Source organism: Ambystoma mexicanum, chromosome 6q (assembly GCF_040938575.1).
Source record: "Ambystoma mexicanum isolate Mex_15411 chromosome 6q, UKY_AmexF1_1, whole genome shotgun sequence".
NCBI classification, from domain to species: Eukaryota; Metazoa; Chordata; class Amphibia; order Caudata; family Ambystomatidae; genus Ambystoma; species Ambystoma mexicanum.
Genome location: NC_090937.1, coordinates 261627670 through 261650479, shown reverse-complemented (window position 1 = coordinate 261650479; position 22810 = coordinate 261627670). Strand labels below are relative to the sequence as shown.

General features: G+C 50.0%; 1 protein-coding gene across 3 annotated transcripts in view; it reads right to left on the bottom strand.

Moving 5' to 3' along the window:
* Positions 1-2271: 2271 nt before the first annotated feature.
* The window catches only part of PITX2 (paired like homeodomain 2), a 99207-nt gene continuing 78668 nt past the window's right edge, over positions 2272-22810 (bottom strand). The window contains exons 1-3 of one of the 3 annotated variants that reach the window (XM_069630728.1): positions 13890-13963; positions 6077-6282; positions 2272-3630 (exon numbers count right to left, since the gene is read on the bottom strand). In XM_069630728.1, the coding sequence (XP_069486829.1) occupies positions 3073-3630; positions 6077-6282; positions 13890-13902 (777 nt within the window). In that variant the 5' untranslated portion in view covers positions 13903-13963 and the 3' untranslated portion in view covers positions 2272-3072. Of the gene's footprint in view, positions 3631-6076; positions 6283-7862; positions 8576-13889; positions 13964-22810 lie in introns of those variants that run through there. The other 2 variants (XM_069630726.1, XM_069630727.1) reach the window with 2 other exon arrangements.

Below are 22810 nucleotides of genomic sequence, written 5' to 3'. Positions count from 1 at the left end.
ACCCCTGTCATCTGCTTCGTGCTCTGGGACTGGTCCCGCCTGAACCTCTATTCAGTGGGTGGGTCTGCTTGTGTGTGGGGGGGGGGGGGGGGACGACGTCTACTCTCCCTCCCAGCCCCGAGATGTGTATTGGGAGCCAGACACCCTTGTTTGTTTGCCCTCGCAAGGGGTGGGGGCGCTTTTTTGGTCACACGTCGTTATAAACTCACTATTTGATAATGTCCCAGAGTGAGCCGTCATGCGTCAAATTTGGAATGGCGGACGGGGAGGGGGTTATGGCCCCTGCCAACAATTACATTTTTATTTCACGGTAAATGGCAATTCTTTTCTCTAGAGTGCCCACGCAGGAAGAAGTGGGGGCAAACGGGGAGTCCAAACCAACGTTTACTTTAAAGGCCTTTCATTTGAAAAATGGGAAACATGGATTGGAACGGAAAGATTTACCACACGCTCCCCGGAAGTCGAGTTATTAATCTTGCTGTTTACTAAGCACCTAAAACATGACTTTTTGGTACAACTATCTATCTAATTATCTCCTCAGCCGCCACTCAGCCATTTCGACTTTATGGATAACAGACATGTTACTTGGGAATGCAGTAACGGCAACCGGGCAAACCCCCCCCCCCCTCCTAAAGCCCCATTATTGGTAATACCATAACACCGTCGCAACTATTGACATATTGGAAAAAATCAATTTAGAAACCCGAGCTCGCCCCAGGGCCATGTGCGTCCCGGGAGCCGCCACCTTTCGTCCCGGGGGCCATTTCCCCTCGACACGAGGCTAACAAGCCACCTCCCCGCGCTGCGACGTGTTCCGCCTTTCAACATGTGTGAGCGGCTGCTCCTCGGGGGATACGAGTTATTCGTACCCATGTCAAGATGATGCAGAAAAGTCGATCGCTGCACCCCTAATCCAGCCTATTTTCGCGTGCAAGGTTTGATCCAAACCATGTGCATTTGATAAATACAGTTTAAAAAAATCCAGCCTTGACGAACCCTGCGGAGTGGATCTGTGGTCGGCTAGCAGGGATTCCAGTCGCTCCTCCCTCTCTTCCCTCCCCCTGACACCCGAATCAGATGAAAATGCTCGGTAATTTGCTCCCAATCCACAAACCTGTCTGACCCCCGTGTCCCCTCGCCCCATAAATAGCGACAACAAAGGGCCGCAGAGGCGCACGCTCCGCTCCTGCCCGGCCACATGGCGGAGGGCGTCCACGGTCGGGGTAGGTCACTGTGGTTAATGTGCAAACTCGCATCATAAACTCGCAAAGCGCGGCTCGCTATCTCCCCTCTCCCCGCCTGATACCGGGGGCAGGAACAATCGCCGCCACAGCTGCAAAGTTCCAGCGGACAGAGGACGCCCCGGCGCGGACGCCGCAGCTCCCAGACGCGGGTGCGTTTCAAGGTATTCGTCGCAGCCCAGCCTCGCACGGCCATCGCCTGAATACCGCCCACGAAGGAGGGGATGTTCCTTTTCGAAGCCACGGTTCGGAAACACGGTGCATCCATCCCGATTGAACACGGTGTGTGCTTGGGGGTTAGGAGGAGTGTGGGGGGGTGATTCTCTTGCAACTGCTAAGGGTGGAAACGACACCGTGAGCGTGTTGTAGCTTTGCCACTGGTAAAATCTCCGTATTAATTTAGGAAATCGAGGAATATGTATATATATATATATAGTTAGACCAAAGCAGACAGCAGCGACCCGCGCCCCCAACTGTGCAGGACCGCGAACTAGGAACCCAGTCCGCGAACTCACCTCCGCGGATCCCTGAACTGTAGTTTAAAGAGGCGCCAATGCGATAAAAGGCGGTGTTCGCCCAACGCCCAGGAGCTGCCACTTCTGCGATGAGGTGATTTTGCTGTGTTATAGTTTCAGTGGCATACAAGTTGAGGTCATGTTTTGTCGGTAGGTGAGCATATTATTTCGAGCACTTCTTTGTCGGCCCACGCGTGGCGGGTTACACAGGGCAGGAGCCATTTTACAGCCCTAGCCTCTACCAAGAGCCCCAGCAAGGAGGCAGACAAAGGCACGAAAGGGAGTGCCCTTTTTTAGGGTCAAGCATACTTTTCCGGGACACACGGTGGGCAAACCGTGCCTGGTGGGTTTACAGACGGCGTGCCTGAAACGAGTTGCTTTGATTCATGGAACCCCCATTCAATTTAACAAAGAAAACATGTTCACACGATGCAGCAGATCACAAGACGCGTGGTGGTGTGTGTGTGTGTGTGTGTGTGTGCATATCTGGACACACAAAGGAAGCAAGGCCAGCGTGTATGCAGAATGCTTTACTCCCATGAAATAAAACACATTTTCCATGTTTGCTGAAAAGGGAAACGGTAAAATGCATACGGAAAAGTTCTAAACAGGGCATGTTTTACACGGGCTTTTTTGTCTGGAACATCATTGCATCCACCAAAGGTACTACTTCTAAAACGGATATTCACACGATGTTGCTTTTAATAATATTATTAATATGTTAGAAACGTACAGTGTTGCATTTTAGTATGTACACCCGCTTGCTTCTGTGTGTGAGACATGCTTTAAGTTTTAAAGCTTAACCCTTTGAAAACACTGCTGTAACACTACTACCGACGGCTTCTTATAAAATTAATTCGACATTTTCCCCCATATATATACATATATATACATATCCTTATTTTTTCCTTTTAATGTCAACAACGTTAAAACTTTAAAAAAAAAACAAGCTTATAGTAACGACGAAAATGTTATATCCAGTCAAACACGTCCTTGTACCTGTTGGGAATACTTTTTTTGTGTGTGTCTGTAGTTGAAACTTGGCAGAAAGTTGGCAAAAGCTTTCAAAGTTGTAGGAACATTTGAAAGCTGGCCGGGACTTAAAAGGTGGTAGCGAGTTTTGGAAGTTGGCATACACTTTGAAAGTTTGCAGAAGCTCCTCTGTGACCTGAAAGGACCCCCTTGATTTCAGTGGTTGGTTCCCCCCCCTCTCCTGTTTTTGTATTTTGTTTTTTTCTCTCTCTCGGGTTCTTTGATGAGGGGGGGTCTCAGTTTCTCGAGTGTGGGGGATGGTAGGGCGCCTCCGGTGCTCCCCCTCACACGGGTCTGTCCACGGCGTACTGGCAGGCGCTCAGGTTGGAGGCCGGGCTCTGTACCCCTCCGTACCCGAAGCTGGAGTGCTGCTTGGCCTTCAGTCTCAGGCTGGCCAGGCTGGAGTTGCACGTGTCCCTGTACACGTAGGGTGGCGTGGGGGGCGCGTAGGGGCAGGCCGGGCTGGGCACGGCCGAGTTCAGCGACGGGCTGCTCAGGTTGTTGAGGTTATTGAGCGAGTTGAGGCCGGAGCCGGGCACCCCGGAGCCGGGCACCATGCCCGAGGCCATGCTCATCGACGAGATGGAGCTGGGCGGCGAGAACATGGCCTGCGACGAGAGGGGGCTGACGTTCATGGAGTTGAAGAAGGGGAAGCTCTTGGAAGAGAGCGAGGCCGAGGTCAGGCCCTTCGCCGCCCAGTTGTTGTACGAGTAGCCCGGGTACATGTCGTCGTAGGGCTGCATCAGGCCGTTGAACTGGGGGCCGAAGCCGTTCTTGCACAGCTCCGCCTGCTGGTTCCGCTCCCGCTTCCTCCACTTGGCCCTGCGGTTCTTGAACCAAACCTTGGAAAGGGGAGAGAAGAGACATTAACTGGCAGGCAGGCAGCTTGGGGAGAGTAGACACACCAGCCGAGTGTGACACACGCATCTTCACTGGAGACGCGCCCAGGCACCACACCGCAGCCTTAACCTGTGGCACCCCCCAGCCCCCACATATACAGACACAAGCGGGCGGGAGTCCAGAAGGCACAAACAGCTTAGAAACACACTTAAAACGCTGACAATACCACATACACATACATGGGCCTGATTTGCAAAGTATATTTTTGCCATGCAAAGTTAGTGCATAGTCATTTTTGCAGTACAACATGCATTTGCTGTAGTTCCATGAATTAGGGTGTCGCAGCGCAAAGTCACTTTTCAGCAGGGTAGAGTCACTGGGCCCATATATATTTATTTAAATGATATATACGTGGACACCGTGGTGTGTTTGACACAGCAGACGTGCACACCGGGCAGAGCTCTGCCTGATCTGGGTGGCCAGGCCCTATAGCTCGCGTTTGCGCTTTACCGCCTGTCTGTCCCACAGCAGAGTTCCCTGGCGGGCTTCCAGTCTCTATCCAAGGAGAGCGGCGGGCTCGCCATGCAGAGGTGTTATTAGAAGGGCTGCTCTTTACTACAGGCGACTGGCGGATACGGAGAGGCACGGCCGTGTGTCCCACTTAAAAGTGTTCCTTGGACTCAAATGTCATTAAAATATCACTTTTGGGGGGTATGAGTTAACGCCCGCTCGTCCCTACTCTTCACGTTATGAGGGCGATGACTTTACATCAATGACAGCAACCCAAACATCTAACGCAGGTTCACCCCCTTCGCTGTTGGCAGAAGCAAGTCGCCATGCCATGCCATGCTTTACGGGCTAACAATGTGATTTCCAAGCAGCTCGGACTAGAAAATAGAGCGCTTTAACGATACAAGCCCGCATGCTGCCCCAGTACCCCCTCTTCGCCGTGGAAACTCCCCAGTTTGCACAATATGCAATAGGCGATTTAAAGGGCGCCCGTCTCCACCCACCCGTGTGGGGGTTTCTAAACCAACAAGTAGTGTCTTCGCAAATGATTATCGCGAAAGGGCTTTGCCTGCAGACAAAGGCGCGGGCTTGTGCCTATCAGCCCCGGATCCCAATCCACATCCCGACGTCTGCTGTGGCGACTCCCCCCACCCCCTCCTGCAGGGCTATGTTTGTGTATTGGAGCCCCTCTGACGATGCTTTCCATAACACATCGCCTTTCTTCCAGCGCCGCCATTAGCCTCTTGCAGCACCCTGCTGTGCGAAAACACACACAGCGGAGCCATCATGACCCACTTAGCTTCACACAATGTAGTGACCCGAAGCCGCCAGTGGTCCTATAATTAGCCCATTAGGCAAAAACCTCCAGGTCCCTTTCATTGTCTTGTTCGAGGACGTGTTCTCTCGCGAGAGAAATGGTTGACTTATTTTTTGGATAGTGTTAACTCCGCTCTGAGCTTTTCCCCTAACATTTGCTCGACGCCAGGAAGGGGAAAGATCTCGCAGTGAGAGCGCCCAAGATGAAAAAAATAAATATTATTGAATGCACTTTAAATAACAGGGGAATTGTCCTACCGACGTCTAAACAATAAACCATTTACTACTGTGTGCTTTCGTTGGCAAATATTCAGTAAGCACGCAGAACATGCTGCACCGATTTAATTGTTGTTGATTTAGAAAGAAGGATAGATAATTCGGATTTCGTTGCTAAGGTTTTTTAAATAAAAATATTTATATTTTTAATTGTACATGTAGACAAGTCGCTTTATTTTTTTCCTGCTCGGCGACCCGTCCCTTATACGACTAGAAAGGAGCGGCGGGGGCTATAAAACTCCAACTGACTGCCTGTTATCAACGCTAATATTTACAAACCATAAATCGGAGACATTTTTTAAGCCCAGGGCAAGTCTCGCGGTCTTGTTGTTTTAGGGTCACGTGATTGCATTTATCCGGGAACACAGTGAATAGGGCCTGCGCTGCGTCTGGGCCTTCGCTTCACTTCACTTTTTTTTTGTTATTTTTATTTTTTACCTGGGTTATTTTTTATTTTTTTTATCAAGGCCCATCGTCCCCTCACAACTATGAACATGCCTGTTTATTTTCCAAGCAAAGATTCTGGCAGAGAACGGAGGGGGGTTTAGGGTGGTGCAGTAATTGCGTGTAAGCCGGTGTGTGTACACGGCGGCGCTGCAGCCGCCTGGGACACTGCAAAGCAACGTGCCACGAAGGGGGGGTCATTCGTAATGCATCTTTCACGAGCTGTCCTGAAATGTGCACACAGATTCCGGATATTCACACCTCTAACCTAAAACCTTTATTTGCAAATAAAGCCACGTTTGCGACTGCAGTCATAACGTATGTCTTGCAGCTCTTTGAAAAGAGGCTGCACGTGTTTGGAGCACCTGCCGTGGTTGGCGAAAGAGTGTGCGGGGCACCTACCCGCACGCGTGCCTCGGTGAGGTTAGTCCACACGGCGATCTCCTCGCGGGTGGACATGTCCGGGTAGCGGTTGCGCTGGAAGGTGGCCTCCAGCTCCTGCAGCTGCTGGCTGGTGAAGTGCGTCCTCTGGCGCCTCTGACGCTTCTTCTTGGACGGGTCGTCGGCCCCCGCGTCGTCATTCTTTCCCTGCTGCCCCTTGTCCTTCTCTGGAAAGAAAAGCAAAGCACTGCGTAAGAGAGGGACAGCCATCGCTTCAGGTGCTATAGAAGAAACTACCTCCAAGGCGCTGCTCAATTAGATTACAAAATCAGTCTGCTGTTCTGTCAATATTATTTCAAACAGCCTTTGTGCGCATGCGCTGAGAAACAGCATAACCCAATTAATAATTTACTCGCATATGCCATATCAAGGGTGTGCACACAATAAGCTTGTAACCCGCATAACATATAAATGAACACAGATATGATGAACTACATAATAACAACATGTTACAAGATGGATCTGGGGACTAGCAGACCAAGACCAAACAAACCCGATATGGGCCTATATTGCCAGAAATGAAGGACCTGATTCACAGAAGCTTCTTATAATGGCACGATCCTATAAGAAAGCATGATGTGGTACACTGGTATTTCGCCTATGGTAGTTTGTCGCATATGTTTGAAAATATAAAGGAGGGTTATATATTTAGAGGAATTAATCATACACTTTTAGATTATTTAAAGGAATCCTATATGCATAATTTGTTTGCAAAATAAAGCTTCTTCTGTGAAGCATGCATTATTCGGTGTGTAACGCATTCGAGAGTGTGTTCATATTGCTGCTTGCATTGGAATGCAAACCATGCACGATAGAATTAGCTATGAAGCAACTCCTCCTTAAACTTAGCTGGCTGCAGACTTTCCCCAGCAGCGTGCAATTCTGCTCGAGGTCTTTGCAATGATGTGATATATGATATAGCATTTATAACGCGCCTATACTTAAGTGTTTCAAGGCGCGAGATCAAGCTGGTCTTCTATACCCCTCGCAATATACCCGCAAGGACGCAGCCCAGCCCCTGCGCCGGGGCGGCAGGAATGCGCGGGCCACCCATCTCCAGGCAGGAATGCCGCGTTGGCTCGGGATAAATCCGCCTTTTAATGAGCGCAACTCGAGCCGCATAATCCCCGGTGGGGCGATTGGAAGGCGGCGTCCCTTTCTACTCTACAATGGCCGAGGCGGGCAGGATTGCAGCCGGGATTGCTGGGCGGCTTTCGGGAAGCCGCGACCCGTCGTTTGCAGGCAACGAGGCCTCATTGGGATGCGATGACAGCAGATGTCAATGGAGCAGATGAGTGAACCCCACTCAGTGGAAATACATTTGGGGCATGGCAGGCCGAGAGTGCCAGGGAGGCCCCCTGTGGCGAGGAAGGAGCAGGGGAACACATTGCAGAATTGCGCGGACGAAGGAGTATATGTTGTAGGTTTGCCCGAACCATATATGTATTTATTTTATTGTTCCCATTTTTGCATTGATAGTAGCGCACATTGCCATGGATATCTAGGCGCTGTACATATAATACAATTCAGTGTAGGCTGTCAATGTTAGTCGATCGGAGGGCGAGACAAGTTTATTGAACAAATATGCGTTAAGCGTATATAAATACTAATGATAATACATCTGGGCGATACATTATTAAATATAATAATCCCCAGACTAAGCCATTTCTTGCCACACTGCTTTCAGCTCTACTCGGGAACACGATGGGCTCTAGGAAGGGGGAGGTTATTTCTATAGCGCCCTTACCTGCCACCGCCTCGGGGCTGGAGGTGTCGGAGATGGTGTGCACCTCCAGCCGCTGCTTGGCCAGGGAGGACGAGGCTGCCGCCATGGAGCTCAGCAGGCTCTGCGGGTGCAGCCGATGCAGAGAGGACGACGGCGAGGAGGAGGAGGAGGAAGAAGAAGAAGCCCCCTTGCTCCCAGCCAGGGGGTGCGGCTCCAAGTGCAGCGGGCTTTTCATAAAGTTCATCGAGGTAGCCGGGGTTCAAGCACGAATGGAGAACGAAACAGGACAAGGAAAGCAAACAGAGAAAACCAAAGTATCGGATGCAGAACGAGGATCTGGGCAGTGACAGGCAGCCAGGCTGCTGCGGGGCTCCCCGGGCCCGCCTCGGGGGCGGCGAGGGTCCTGCCGCACGCAGAGCCGCCGGTTATTGTGTTGTCACCGGGCTTCGTTCGGTGCAGGAGCTTGGCCGCAGGGGGTGCAGCCGTCCGGCGCGGCGCGTGCGCAGGCAGTGCTCCCGCGGGCTCCCTCACAGGAGGGCAGAGGTCCGCGCTAGCAATCCTCGTTCATGTCCCGGAGCGTGAGTAGTGCTCCTCCTCCTCCTCCTTCCTGTCGCGCGGGGCCCTCAGGTGTGATGGCGGAGCGAGCGGCAGGTAGACGGCGCTCAGTCAGCAGCAGCAGCAGCAGCCCCTGTGCTCCTTCCCGGCGCGCGCACACTGACAGCCGCCGCATCCCTGACAGCAGGAGAGGCGGCCGGGCCCGGCCTGCGCGTGACGCGGCACGCCCCGCCCCGCCTCCGCTCAGAGGCAGGCCGCGGGTGGCGCCGCGTCCAATCAGCGGGCGAGCGGAAGGAAACCAGCGGTAACCCAGCACCCGCAGCGCGTCATCGGAAGGGCGGGGCTTGGCGGACTGCAGGAGTCGGACAGTGGGCGAGGAAGCCGCCGCACCGACTGTGTCCAGTGCGGGCAATGGCCAGAGGAGGTGCGGGAGCTATTCGCCCTTTTATCTGCCTGGCGAATAGGAAACGCTCTGGGCATCCGTCTTTATTCCGTTATTATTGAATAGTTTAGGATGCCCCAATGGAAGAGGACCTCCTTGAAATGCAGACTGATTTTACACCATAGCGTGAACTACTATCAGATAGTGTTTCTCGGTGAGATGATATCAAGAAGCTATGGATGCACCAATAGACATAAGCAGGCATGCAGACAGGTATACGCGGGACGCTGCCTGTGACAAAGACAGTGCATTTATGTGAGAACCCGGTTCCTAAACCGCGAGCACGACACGGGCGATTGCGCTTTGAAGTCGCCCTCAAAAATGCACCATTGAGGTCCTGCTTTAGGACAGGGTTTTTACAGTGCCCGAATAATAAATGACAATTAATTATGTCACACTTAGTTTAACATGAAACCAAAAGGGCATGCATAGAAAACGGCTGAATTCGTTTTCGGGCCACTGCTTTATTAATACAGATCGTCCGTTCCCTATATTATTTTATTATTATTATTAATAATAATATAATAATAATAATAATAATACTGTTTCTGTGATATTGCAATTTTGACAGGGTTTACAATAACTCATGTGATACCTAAAGTGCACCAAAGCAAGACAAGACGAATTGGCATAGGAGTAGAAAGCGGCCGTGGGGACATTGGCTATCATTAAGAGAAGCGATACTGTATGGCGCTCGAATAACTCTGACAGCGAGATAAGACACGCACTATAAATGCGTGAAAGAGTGGCCTTTGCTCAATGTGACCGCTTTCACATCCATCACAAGGCGGCACCTGTATGAGGAGCCGTGGAAAGCGTTGTCGGAGGTTTCTGCAGAGGGGAACGGCGGCGTCTTTTCTTTTTCAGAGACCCTGCGTTCTGGGCCGAGCCGCCCACTACACCCCGAGCCCACCCGTGTGCAAAGTAGCATTTCATTATCAATGAAGACTCGGGAAGGGCATTGCACACCGTTCACCTATATTATAGTTCTCGGTGAACCGCCAGTGTCTGTGCACACAGCCCCTGCCCGTAACATTGGCCCCAACGCAAAGCGGGCCATGGCGTTACTTACTCAACCTTCTCGCCATCATCCCTGCCCAATCCTTTCTACTCTGACATCCTTAAGTCTCGCTCAAATGGCCGCTGCTTCGGTCTCACCCCGCGCCCAGCCGCTGACCATCACCTCTCTCATTTCCTTCCACTCCAAGATACATATTGGGGCTTATCCCTCCTTTCTTTTCTTTTTTTACACCTCGTTCCATTCATTCGTTTACTTCCCCTCGCTCTTCATTCCTCATTCGCAGCTATCCTTTCTGTTGTAATTTTTCGCTGCCTTCCTTTCTCTGCAATCTATTTCCACCCACTTCGCTGGAACATCTTCGCCCCTCTTTCTCCGTCCTGCGTTTAAATCACGCCGTGGATGCCCGCATGTCCAGTCTCTCTCTCCCCCACTCTCTCTTTCCCTCTCTCTCCCACTCTCCTTCGCTCTCTGCCCCCGCTCTCTTTCCCTCTCTCCCCTCTCCCCCCTCTCTTTCACTCTATTCCCCTCTATTTCCCTCTCCCCTCTCTCTTTCCCTCCCTTCCCCCTCTCTCTTTGCCTTCTCTTTCCACTTTCTTTCCCTCGCTTTCTCCCCTCTCTCTTTCCCTCTATCCCCTCATCTCTCTCTTTCATTCTTTCTCCATCCCTGTTCCCCCCTCTCTTTCCGTCTCTCTTCCACGCTCTCGTCCTTTCTGTCCCTTTTCTCTGTCACCCTCTCTCGTTCCTCGTTCTCTCCCTAGTCTTTCCCTCTCTCTCTCACCGCTCTCTTTCCCTCACTCCTATCCTCTCTCTTTCCATCTTTATCCTCTCTCTCTCTCCCTCTTTTTCCCTCTCTCCCCCTCTCTCCCTCACTTTCCATCTCTCTCTAGCTCCATCTCTCTCCTCTTTCTCTCCCCCCTCTTATCCTCTCTCTTTCTCTCTGCCCCCTTTCCCTCTCTCCCCTCCACTCACTCCCCCTTTTTTCTCTCTCTTTTCTCTTTCTCCGCCCCATCCCCCTTTCTTTGTCTAGGCCAGCCTGTGTGTCTTTTTCTCTCTCATCATGTCAGTGTCCCTCCTTTCTCTACTTGCAATGCCATGCCCCCGCCCTGTCACACACACACACACACTCAAAACACTCTCAACCACTGCCTCAACTGCTCTCAATGACAGAGTCTCCCCTTCTGCCCCTCTCTTTCTCGGCCTACTGCTCTCATTGATAGGGTGAGCCATTCTTTTTCTTTCTCCCAGGTGTTCACCTGCCCCTCTCTTCTCTAGCTCCCCCTCGGTAGCTGTCTCCAGTGCTCTCGGCGACATGAATACGCCTTCTGTCTCTTTCTCCCAGCTAGTGTCGCTGTTTGCATCCCTTGCTTTCAATGAGAGCCCCTCTTTCTGTCTCTTTCTTCCAGCTGTCTCTTCGTCTTCCTCTTTTCCGTCTCTTGTCAGTGACTCTCCTGGTGTGTTTCACCGTGCATGTATTCCACAACTCAGCGTGTGTGCGCACCGGCAACACAACGTCAAAGGCCATCAAAACAAACACGTTGCCTGATTCACGTTTAGTTTCGCCACCTGCGAAATGCGACCGACAGCTTTCAACGCAATTCAGCGGCAGGTTGGTCGCCCTTCTTATGTTCTTAAAATATGATGCATCGAATTAAACTGGACGGTGAAAGGAGTAGCATTCCAGCGAGTGCAGGCGCAGGAGTTGTATGGCGGGTACGCTAATATCCGCACGTGTCGTGATTCCTAATATTAACCATAATACGATTGTGGGCCTGATTTACAAAGCGTTTTTCAATGGGTTGCGCCATTGTCAATCGTGTTTGTAAATCAGGCCCTCTATGTGAAAAGGTCAATAGGCTTATATTATTTTGCGACGTTCAGTGATGATAAAAGGCTGAGCCCCAAACAGTGTATTGCGATCATACATATTGCGAGCCCCTACTGCACTACCACTCATACCGAAACCCCTCTTTCCCTGTGCCCCCATGACCAACAACGTTATATTTCAGTAAATTCACTAAGACTGGCTCGCTGAGTGACCTCGCCCGGCCGTGCGCTACTAAATACCCCGTTTTGCGCCGGCGCACTCTTTAGCGCAGACGCTAAATGAATTGCCATTGCGGCGCATGATCCGGCGCTTCCACGGCGCCCTTTATCCCGGCGATTTGGCAGGGGCTCTCTCTCTCGGCCTCAGACCCCACAGCGCTTCCACGCAGGAGAGGCTCTCTCACTTGTAGTGCTCCCTAATCTGATAAGACTCTCATTTGCTTAAGGTTTTGGAATAGGGGGCTTTAGGCGGTTTCTCGCCGTGTTCTGATTGAATTTCCTCCAATTCCCCACGGGCCCTAAAGTATATGTGGAAAGTAAATAGCCCCTCCCCTTTTGACTGTCTGAAAATGACCTATAAATATGTCAAACAGACTGCGGCTGCACGCTCGCGATGTGTTGACTGATCGGACGTGCGTTGGGCGACCCGCATGCACGCTCCTGTACCCCCAGAGGCTGTGCTGTCCGCGAAACCAACATGTGCATTTGAAAACAATCCAGGGCCGTGGAATCAGCGCAGGGCGACATTATTAAAGCAAGGACCGCCGTTCTCCCTCCGCCCTCGGCAACCAGAGGGCCACTTCTTTGGCAGAGAGGGCAGGGTGGCAGCACCGAGTGCCGTGTGGCAGCACCGAGTGGCATGCGGCCGCGCTGAGAGTTTCAGCGCTTCTTCAAACCCCTGCCACGGCAGCTGCTTTCGTTTGAAAGGTAAACCTAAAAGGGGTGCACTCGTTTCATAAACAGGTGGCATGCACAGAGGGTACAGGGGGGAGTTGAATATAAAGGCACCGCTGTTATTTAATCCCCGAGAGGGATATGAGTTCAACAGTAAAGCGTGCGATAACTGGCCAGTGATACGGTCAATATAGGATAAGTGTCGAATCAAGAGGTCGCTCTCCGGCTGGACTTGGGAACAGGACGATGCCATAGCGAGGGGCAGAGAGGGGTGACCCCGATCCTGCGGTGCACGGATTGCCACGAGCGGATAATAACAGTGAGAGTAATAACAGCGCCTGGACACTAAGAATCCAGCGCGACTACTCATATACCCACCCATATAGCTAAGCACGTTGCCGCGATTACAGTGCTGTGTCCATTGCGGGCGGGGGGGTGGGGGGGGGCGCACCTTACCAGAGTGCGGGACGAGAGGGTGTTGGGGGGACGTCTGTAATCTAAGGAGCGGCGACACTTTCTGGGCGCGTGCTGAACATTGCACCCCAGTGTTGCCAGGCATATTGGGGGATACGGCTATAAGCGCCTGGCAAAGATGACGCCTGTGAGAAGGCGCGGGCGGAGGTGTAACATGGTGTGTAGATAACACCCCACTGCCTGCCCCCGTGGCACAGCCCCGACCTTCTTAATGAGCCAGGCTAGTTCATGTGAAAGCTTTGAGGGTGAGCCCCGGGCATTGCTGCGCAGGCAGGCGACGGCGCGACAGCGAAAGACCCCGAGCTTCCAGGGACCCCGAGCCGCGTCAGTGGTACCGTGCGCTGCTCCCCATCAGCCGCTCTCCGCATCCTTGATTTTTATAAGTGCTGCGCGTGTGTACAGCTTAACACTTTTAGAGAGATACATCGAATAACGGATTGAGTGCCGCTATAATTATTGGCAACACAGAGGCGCGTGCTCTGAAAATCGATGCAACGCGTGCCTACGGAGCCTTGGCGATAATGAAACAATAATTTAACAATGGGATTCGTGTGATGTATCGCACACAGTCCTTTCACACCCCGAGCACCCACATAGAAAAAAAAACTGCCTTCTCTGCGAAGGAAAGGAGGCTCGGTGCCGGGAGTGGGTTTTGAAAGGACCGCAGGAGTCTGCGCGGGCTCCTAAAAGGAGGAGGCTCTGCCTACGGTGGTGCGAGGCCAGGCAGTTTGGACAGAGACCAAGGGGTCATTTGATCGACCGCACCCCCCCCACCTTCCTCTCTCATGTCCCATCACTCCTTTTCCATCACACTCCCCCATTTCCTTTTTTTTCTCACCGCTTCGGTTCATCCCTCGCTTACTTTCTCTCGACGTCGCTCTATCGACAACCCGCCAGTCTCTCCTTCCTCACACATATGTCGTATTCTCACTGGAAAGTCACCAAGCACAATGACCGCCCGAACTCATATATGCGCGCAAATTGGCCGCATTCCACCCAGGAATCAAAAGGGCCGCATTTAGTTCCGGGTTGACGTATGAAAGTTCCAACAAACTCCCCAGAGTAAGAAGGCTCTCCCTGAAAGCGACGCCCAAAACGACCTGCATAATAAGCGCCCCCACTCGAGGAATTGAAACAGCACAGAATGCCCCCTAGCGAGAATAGCCCAGGTTCAGTGCAGTAAACACACCTGAAATGAACGCGCACTTAGCAAAGCCAGGCGCCATTTTACTTACGATGAATCGAGCCCCCCTTTATTCTGCAGTAGTGGTTGATGTTTCTCTGAATATATATCATGTGATGACCATTATGTTGCTTGGTTTGAGAAAAAGAACATGTAGACTAACTTCTATGGCAACCCTCTTACAAACACACTGAGATATCTTGCCGTAAATCAGCTCAGCAAGTTAAGTGCTTGACTCCTGTCACAATTTCCATTCACAGGGCTGACGCAGCCCTTCACCCTTCTATGGTCGACACACTATGTATCATTAAACCCGGTGGCAATACAACCTATCTGTGCAGCGCTTAGAAGCAGGAGGAATCCGGCATGGAATGTTATATAAATTCACAGAAGCATTTTATGATGGCACAGTCTCATAGGAAAATGCTCTGTGAATCGGGCCGTATTCTTATTGGATGCGCAATGGGGTTACCTCAGTTTTCACAGTTGCTGCACCGAACAGCAATTAGTCACAATTAGAATTGTTGTTTGTGCTTTCTTCATTTAAGCGCGCAGCTGTCACAACTTTTGGCTAAAACAAAATTCATGGAATTTTTTGCACGATTCAAAGTGACTTTGCACTGCTGAAAAGTAACTTTGCACTTCCGACACAAACCATGATTCATGGAACTGCGCAAAGTTTATTTTTGCAGTGCAACATAATTTTGTACTTCAAAAATGACTTTGCATGGCAAAAATACACTTTGCGCAGTTCCATGAATCATTGTTTGTGTCAGAAGTGCAATGTCACTTTTCAGCAGTGCAAAGTCACTTTGAATCGTGCAAGAAATTCCATGAATCCGCCCCAAAGTGTCCCCGAAAGGACATTTTACCCTGTTATAAAGAGACGGTAGTTACAGCCCTCGGAAAACTGTTATGCATTGTGCCAGTTACGTTCCAATTAAAATCCACTTCCCAGCACGCTCATTCAAATCCACTTCCTAGCACGCTCATTCAAATCCACTCCCTAGCATGCTCATTGAAATCCACTTCCTAGCACGCTCATTTAAATCCACTTCCTAGCACGCTCATTCAAATCAACTCCCTAGCATGCTCATTCAAATCCACTTCCTAGCACACTCATTCTAATCCACTCCCTAGCACGCTCATTCAAATCCACTTCCTAGCATGCTCATTCCAGTCCACTTCCAAGCACGCTCATTCAAATCCACTTCCTAACATGCTCATTCCAGTCCACTTCCAAGCACGCTCATTCAAATCCACTTCCTAACATGCTCATTCCAGTCCACTTCCAAGCACGCTCATTCAAATCCACTTCCTAACATGCTCATTCCAGTCCACTTCCAAGCACGCTCATTCAAATCCACTTCCTAACATGCTCATTCAAATCCACTTCCTAACACGCTCATTCAAATCCACTTTCTAGCACACTCATTCAAATACACTTCCTAGCACGCTCATTCTAATCCACTCCCTAGCACGCTCATTCAAATCCACTTCCTAACATGCTCATTCAAATCCACTTCCTAACATGCTCATTCCAGTCCACTTCCAAGCACGCTCATTCAAATCCACTTCCTAACATGCTCATTCCAGTCCACTTCCAAGCACGCTCATTCAAATCCACTTCCTAACATGCTCATTCCAGTCCACTTCCAAGCACGCTCATTCAAATCCACTTCCTAACATGCTCATTCAAATCCACTTCCTAACATGCTCATTCAAATCCACTTCCTAACACGCTCATTCAAATCCACTTTCTAGCACGCTCATTCAAATACACTTCCTAGCACGCTCATTCTAATCCACTCCCTAGCACGCTCATTCAAATCCACTTCCTAGCATGCTCATTCAAATCCACTCCCTAGCACGCTCATTCTAATCCACTCCCTAGCACGCTCATTCCAGTCCACTTCCAAGCACGCTCATTCAAATCCACTTCCTAGCATGCTCATTCCAGTCCACTTCCAAGCACGCTCATTCAAATCCACTTTCTAGCATGTTCATCATGGGCGTAATTTTAAGGGGGGACAGGAGTGTTTGCCCCCCCCCCAACTTTCATGGCACACCATTTTCTCCCTATTTATTTGGCTGGGGCCCCTTTTCTTCAGATGTCAATCCCCCCCCCAACATTTTCAGCAAAGTTATACCACTGATGCTCAATCAAATCCACTCCCTAGTATGCTCATTCAAATCCACTCCCTAGTATGCTCATTTAAATCCACTGCCTAGCATGCTCACAAACTATAATTGAAATGTGATTTCCAAAATCCACTTCAAAACCAAAGCGTCAGCACGCAGACCCGAGTGGGGTTTAGTGCGCACGGCCGGCCGCAGTCTCTGTACGTGAGTGACGGGCGCAGCCCCGGGTCACAGGTGTGGACAACACCGCAGACTTGCACCGCGGACTTGTCCGTTCATGCAGTAGTCAGTGCTCTTGATTTTGCGGCACGTGACCACCTAATGCCGCCCTGGTTATATTTCCAAAAACGGATAATAGAGTGGTCACTGGGCCCCGCCAGGTTATAGCGTCGTTCAGGTCGCTGAATTGTGGCACGAATAAATGGTTCCAGGGCAGCCACTTTTAGTGCCACGGGATTACCCCGAAGTGGACTTTCCGGATGTTTTTCTGCCACATCCGCCAGCAACGGACTGGGGGCGACGCAGGCTTTTAGTAATACCCGAGATCAGTCGGGAAGGCTTGCAGGGGGTTGCATTGTGGACTTGATTGACATGCTTGATGTGGCACTTATTCACTTTTGGATATTCCCCTTGCTAGAATCCCATCGTTTTGTTGGTCGTCTGTGAGATCACGCCGTACTGCTGCCGTTCTGGGTAGGATTACACACCTTAACACGTCGCATACACGAGGCTGGATCTTACCGTGTCGGGAGAAACTCCCTGGATCAACCTCCTCCACGAGGTAAAGGGGGGCTGGAGGGTAAAGTGGTGCGTGGCTTCTCTGATTAGAACCTTGCAATACCCGCAGAATTTCTGTGCGAGCCTGATGTTGGGGGGTTTTGCAACGCGGCCCTACAAGGCAAAGCACTGTTACCGAACAGGCCAAGCAGTGAGTAGAGACGTCCTGGCCGAGAAATGGCGCAAGGACATGCACAGTGCAACAGGTATGGCACCCTCCTTCTTTGAAAGCAAGCCCAGCGCTGCACCCAGCCAGTCATAGACACTTCAGTGTAGAACCAACCCGAGACAGTGATCAATCCTAACCGGTTCTTGTCCGTACGCCCTCAGCTAATACCCGAGCACTACCTCGAATTTAGGTTCATCCCGTTCCAAGCCCAGCTAACCCCCACATCCACGGAGAATGCTACGCATTACATGTGAACATCCGGTTCTAATAACACCAAACACGCACGCCCCTTGTTTAGGCTTCCTTGAGGAGGTGCTGAACGGAATGCAGTGCTGTGGTCGACATTAAAGCAGAAACCGAACCTTACTACGCCCGAGCAACCACAGCACCTGGCTCACAACAAGATTGATTCACAGAAGCCTTTAATGATGGGGCAATCCCATTGGAAAACACGTTGTGAATCGGGCCCTCGGTATGTGTATGTTGCCTCTTCAATATATTAGAGGTGTGTTGCTTAACGGGCAGTCTGGTCACCTGGTCATGAATGGGATTGTAGCAAGGTATTCCAGCCTCTACACCTCAATATCACTAGAGAATATGTTATCGGAAAGTCTGAGAATAAAAGAGAGCTCTCTTATACTTATGGGGCCAACAGGCATGGGTCTTAGCTGACAGGCCGCCCAAGGCATTCAGTGTTACTGTTTTTGATGACGTATCACCAGCCTCCATCTTGGATTCTAGACGGACACCATTTTGCAACGTCGCCCTTTCATGCAGTCCATCTATGGTCAATTCACTGCGAAAACAGACCACACCGTTGATATATAACCGCGACAGTTAAGCTGAGAAGGTCATTCCAGCTGTTCTTTAAGTTTTGGACATACATAATGGTGAATAAAGAAGAATGCACACTCCCAACCCACTGCCCTTTTTGCATTTTTGTCACAATGCCTGGGCGCTGGGCCGTGTAGAAAATACTGCAGAGGGACACGGCAATAACCTGCTAGTCTACAAGTGCTTGTCGGGTCTTTCACTGACAAAACTAAATTGCAGACAAAGCCACATTTTCAACTGTGTACCTAAAATAAGCCCACGTTCATGTATTGATTTCACATGACACAATGGTGTGCTAGCTAAGAATGAACTAGAAGGACCCGCGCAATGCTGGGTTAGAGCTGATTTCACAAGACACAATGGCGGTGTGCTAGCTAAGAATGAACTAGAAGGACCCGCGCAATGCTGGGTTAGAGCTGATTTCACAAGACACAATGGCGGTGTGCTAGCTAAGAATGAACTAGAAGGACCCGCGCAATGCTGGGTTAGAGCTGATTTCACAAGACACAATGGCGGTGTGCTAGCTAAGAATGAACTGGAAGGACCCGCGCAATGCTGGGTTAGAGCTGATTTCACAAGACATAATAGCGGTGTGCTAGCTAAGAATGAACTAGAAGGACCCGCGCAATGCTGGGTTAGAGCTGATTTCACAAGACACAATGGCGGTGTGCTAGCTAAGAATGAACTAGAAGAACCCATGCAATGCTGGGTTAGAGCTGATTTCACAAGACACAATGGCGGTGTGCTAGCTAAGAATGAACTATAAGGACTCACGCAATGCTGGGTTAGAGCTGATTTCACAAGACACAATGGTGTGCTAGCTAAGAATGAACTAGAAGGACCCGCGCAATGCTGGGTTAGAGCTGATTTCACAAGACACAATGGCAGTGTGCTAGCTAAGAATGAACTAGAAGGACCCACGCAATGCTGGGTTAGAGCTGATTTCACAAGACACAGTGGCGGTGTGCTAGCTAAGAATGAACTAGAAGGACCCGCGCAATGCTGGGTTAGAGCTGATTTCACAAGACACAATGGCGGTGTGCTAGCTAAGAATGAACTAGAAGGACCCGCGCAATGCTGGGTTAGAGCTGATTTCACAAGACACAATGGCGGTGTGCTAGCTAAGAATGAACTAGAAGGACCCGCGCAATGCTGGGTTAGAGCTGATTTCACAAGACACAATGGCGGTGTGCTAGCTAAGAATGAACTAGAAGGACCCGCGCAATGCTGGGTTAGAGCTGATTTCACAAGACACAATGGTGTGCTAGCTAAGAATGAACTAGAAGGACCCACGCAATGCTGGGTTAGAGCTGATTTCACAAGACACAATGGCGGTGTGCGAGCTAAGAATGAACTAGAAGGACCCGCGCAATGCTGGGTTACAGCTGATTTCACAAGACACAATGGCGGTGTGCTAGCTAAGAATGAACTAGAAGGACCCGCGCAATGCTGGGTTAGAGCTGATTTCACAAGACACAATGGCAGTGTGCTAGCTAAGAATGAACTAGAAGGACCCGCACAATGCTGGGTTAGAGCTGATTTCACAAGACACAATGGCGGTGTGCTAGCTAAGAATGAACTAGAAGGACCCACGCAATGCTGGGTTAGAGCTGATTTCACAAGACACAGTGGCGGTGTGCTAGCTAAGAATGAACTAGAAGGACCCGCGCAATGCTGGGTTAGAGCTGATTTCACAAGACACAATGGCGGTGTGCTAGCTAAGAATGAACTAGAAGGACCCACGCAATGCTGGGTTAGAGCTGATTTCACAAGACACAATGGCGGTGTGCTAGCTAAGAATGAACTAAAAGGACCCACGCAATGCTGGGTTAGAGCTGATTTCACAAGACACAATGGCGGTGTGCTAGCTAAGAATGAACTAGAAGGACCCACGCAATGCTGGGTTAGAGCTGATTTCACAAGACACAATGCCGGTGTGCTAGCTAAGAATGAACTAGAAGGACCCACGCAATGCTGGGTTAGAGCTGATTTCACAAGACACAATGGTGTGCTAGCTAAGAATGAACTAGAGGACCCGCGCAATGCTGGGTTAGAGCTGATTTCACAAGACACAATGGTGTGCTAGCTAAGAATGAACTAGAAGGACCCACGCAATGCTGGGTTAGAGCTGATTTCACAAGACACAATGGCGGTGTGCGAGCTAAGAATGAACTAGAAGGACCTGCGCAATGCTGGGTTACAGCTGATTTCACAAGACACAATGGCGGTGTGCTAGCTAAGAATGAACTAGAAGGACCCGCGCAATGCTGGGTTAGAGCTGATTTCACAAGACACAATGGCAGTGTGCTAGCTAAGAATGAACTAGAAGGACCCGCACAATGCTGGGTTAGAGCTGATTTCACAAGACACAATGGCGGTGTGCTAGCTAAGAATGAACTAGAAGGACCCACGCAATGCTGGGTTAGAGCTGATTTCACAAGACACAGTGGCGGTGTGCTAGCTAAGAATGAACTAGAAGGACCCGCGCAATGCTGGGTTAGAGCTGATTTCACAAGACACAATGGCGGTGTGCTAGCTAAGAATGAACTAGAAGGACCCGCGCAATGCTGGGTTAGAGCTGATTTCACAAGACACAATGGCGGTGTGCTAGCTAAGAATGAACTAGAAGGACCCGCGCAATGCTGGGTTAGAGCTGATTTCACAAGACACAATGGCAGTGTGCTAGCTAAGAATGAACTAGAAGGACCCGCGCAATGCTGGGTTAGAGCTGATTTCACAAGACACAATGGCGGTGTGCTAGCTAAGAATGAACTAGAAGGACCCACGCAATGCTGGGTTAGAGCTGATTTCACAAGACACAATGGCGGTGTGCTAGCTAAGAATGAACTAGAAGGACCCACGCAATGCTGGGTTAGAGCTGATTTCACAAGACACAATGGTGTGTTAGCTAAGAATGAACTAGAAGGACCCACGCAATGCTGGGTTAGAGCTGATTTCACAAGACACAATGGTAGTGTGCTAGCTAAGAATGAACTAGAAGGACCCACGCAATGCTGGGTTAGAGCTGATTTCACAAAACACAATGGTGTGCCAGCTAAGAATGAATTAGAAGGACCCACGCAATGCTGGGTTAGAGCTGATTTCACAAGACACAATGGCGGTGTGCTAGCTAAGTGTGCCCATCATTGCTTGGTTCCTTCTAGTTCATTCTTAGCTAGCACTCTCCCATTTTATCTAGCAGGACACACACAATGCTGGGTTAGAGCTGATTTCACAAGACACAATGGCAGTGTACTTGCTAAGAATGAACTAGCAGGACCCACACAATGCTGGGTTAAAGCTGATTTCACAAGACACAATGGCAGTGTACTAGCTACGTATGAACTAGCAGGAGCCATGCAATGCTGGGTTACAGCTCATTACACAAGGCACAATAGCAGTGTGCTAGGTAGAGCTGATTTCACAAGACATAATGACAGTGTGCTAGCTAAGAATGAACTAGTAGGACCCACACAATGCTGGGCTAGAGCTGATTTCACAAGACACAATGGCAGTGGGTTAACTAAAAGTGAACTAGCAGGACCCACCCAATGCTGGGTTAGAGCTGATTGCACAAGACACAATGGCGGTGTGCTAGCTAAGAATGAACTAGATGGACCCATGCAATGCTGGGTTAAAGCTGATTTCATAAGACACAATTGCAGTGTGCTAGCTAAGAATAACTAGTAGGACCCAAGCAATTCTGGGTTAGAGCTGATTTCACAAGACACAATGGCAGAGTGCTAGCTAAGAATGATGAGTGCTGGCGGTAACTGACGAAAGGTTCCTCAACACTCTCCCAGATATTAGTAACTGCTACATTAATCTTCTTTAAGACTGTTTTGAAGAAAACACTTTTGCATATGTTTCAATTTCATGAAAACTGATTTATTTTTGTAAAGTAATGAGAAAAGTGGAAACAGATGTACCATTGACATTATTAAGTAACTTTAATTATATCCTTACTAATGAAGCAGAGCATGGCCGCTCCATCTGCACACCCATTCACGCCCCTAACCACACACACTCAACCATGCATGCAGAGCTTTGGACCAATTGTCAGTGCAGGACACATTCCATGTAGAACAGCTCATCTTGGGAAAAGGCGTTTGATAGAATGATCTGATTAATATCAGCTTAATGCCAAAAATCAATAAAATACATTAAAGAACACTTATTTCATCCAAATCGGACTTTGGCTTGAGTTGAGCGACGGGTCTGCAATTGACAACTTTGCACCTGACACTAGTAGAAATACACGTGGAGACATCCCCCTCTCTCAAGCACGGCTAGAACATGTATTTTCCATTTTATGCAGTAACACCAGGCTCCTCATGCACTGTGATACTGTGGGGCGATGTCATTCCCCACACGCTGACAAACAAACACGCATCCAGCACTCACACAGAGAGACACACCGGAGACGTGTTGCTGCTCTGGTCTCCGGCGCGAACTGCCGGCCGGGACCGTCTTTATTCAATGCGCACATGCGCGAGCCTCGTTGTGGGCCGCTCAGGCGCAATACCGCCTATTCACTACGCAACATGTACCATAGTGACACACAGCCTTCTGGAACTGCCGTGACGCAGCACAGCTGGGCAATCTCCTTCAATAGAATTAATGATCAGTAATGCTATGTGTATATGAAAAAACA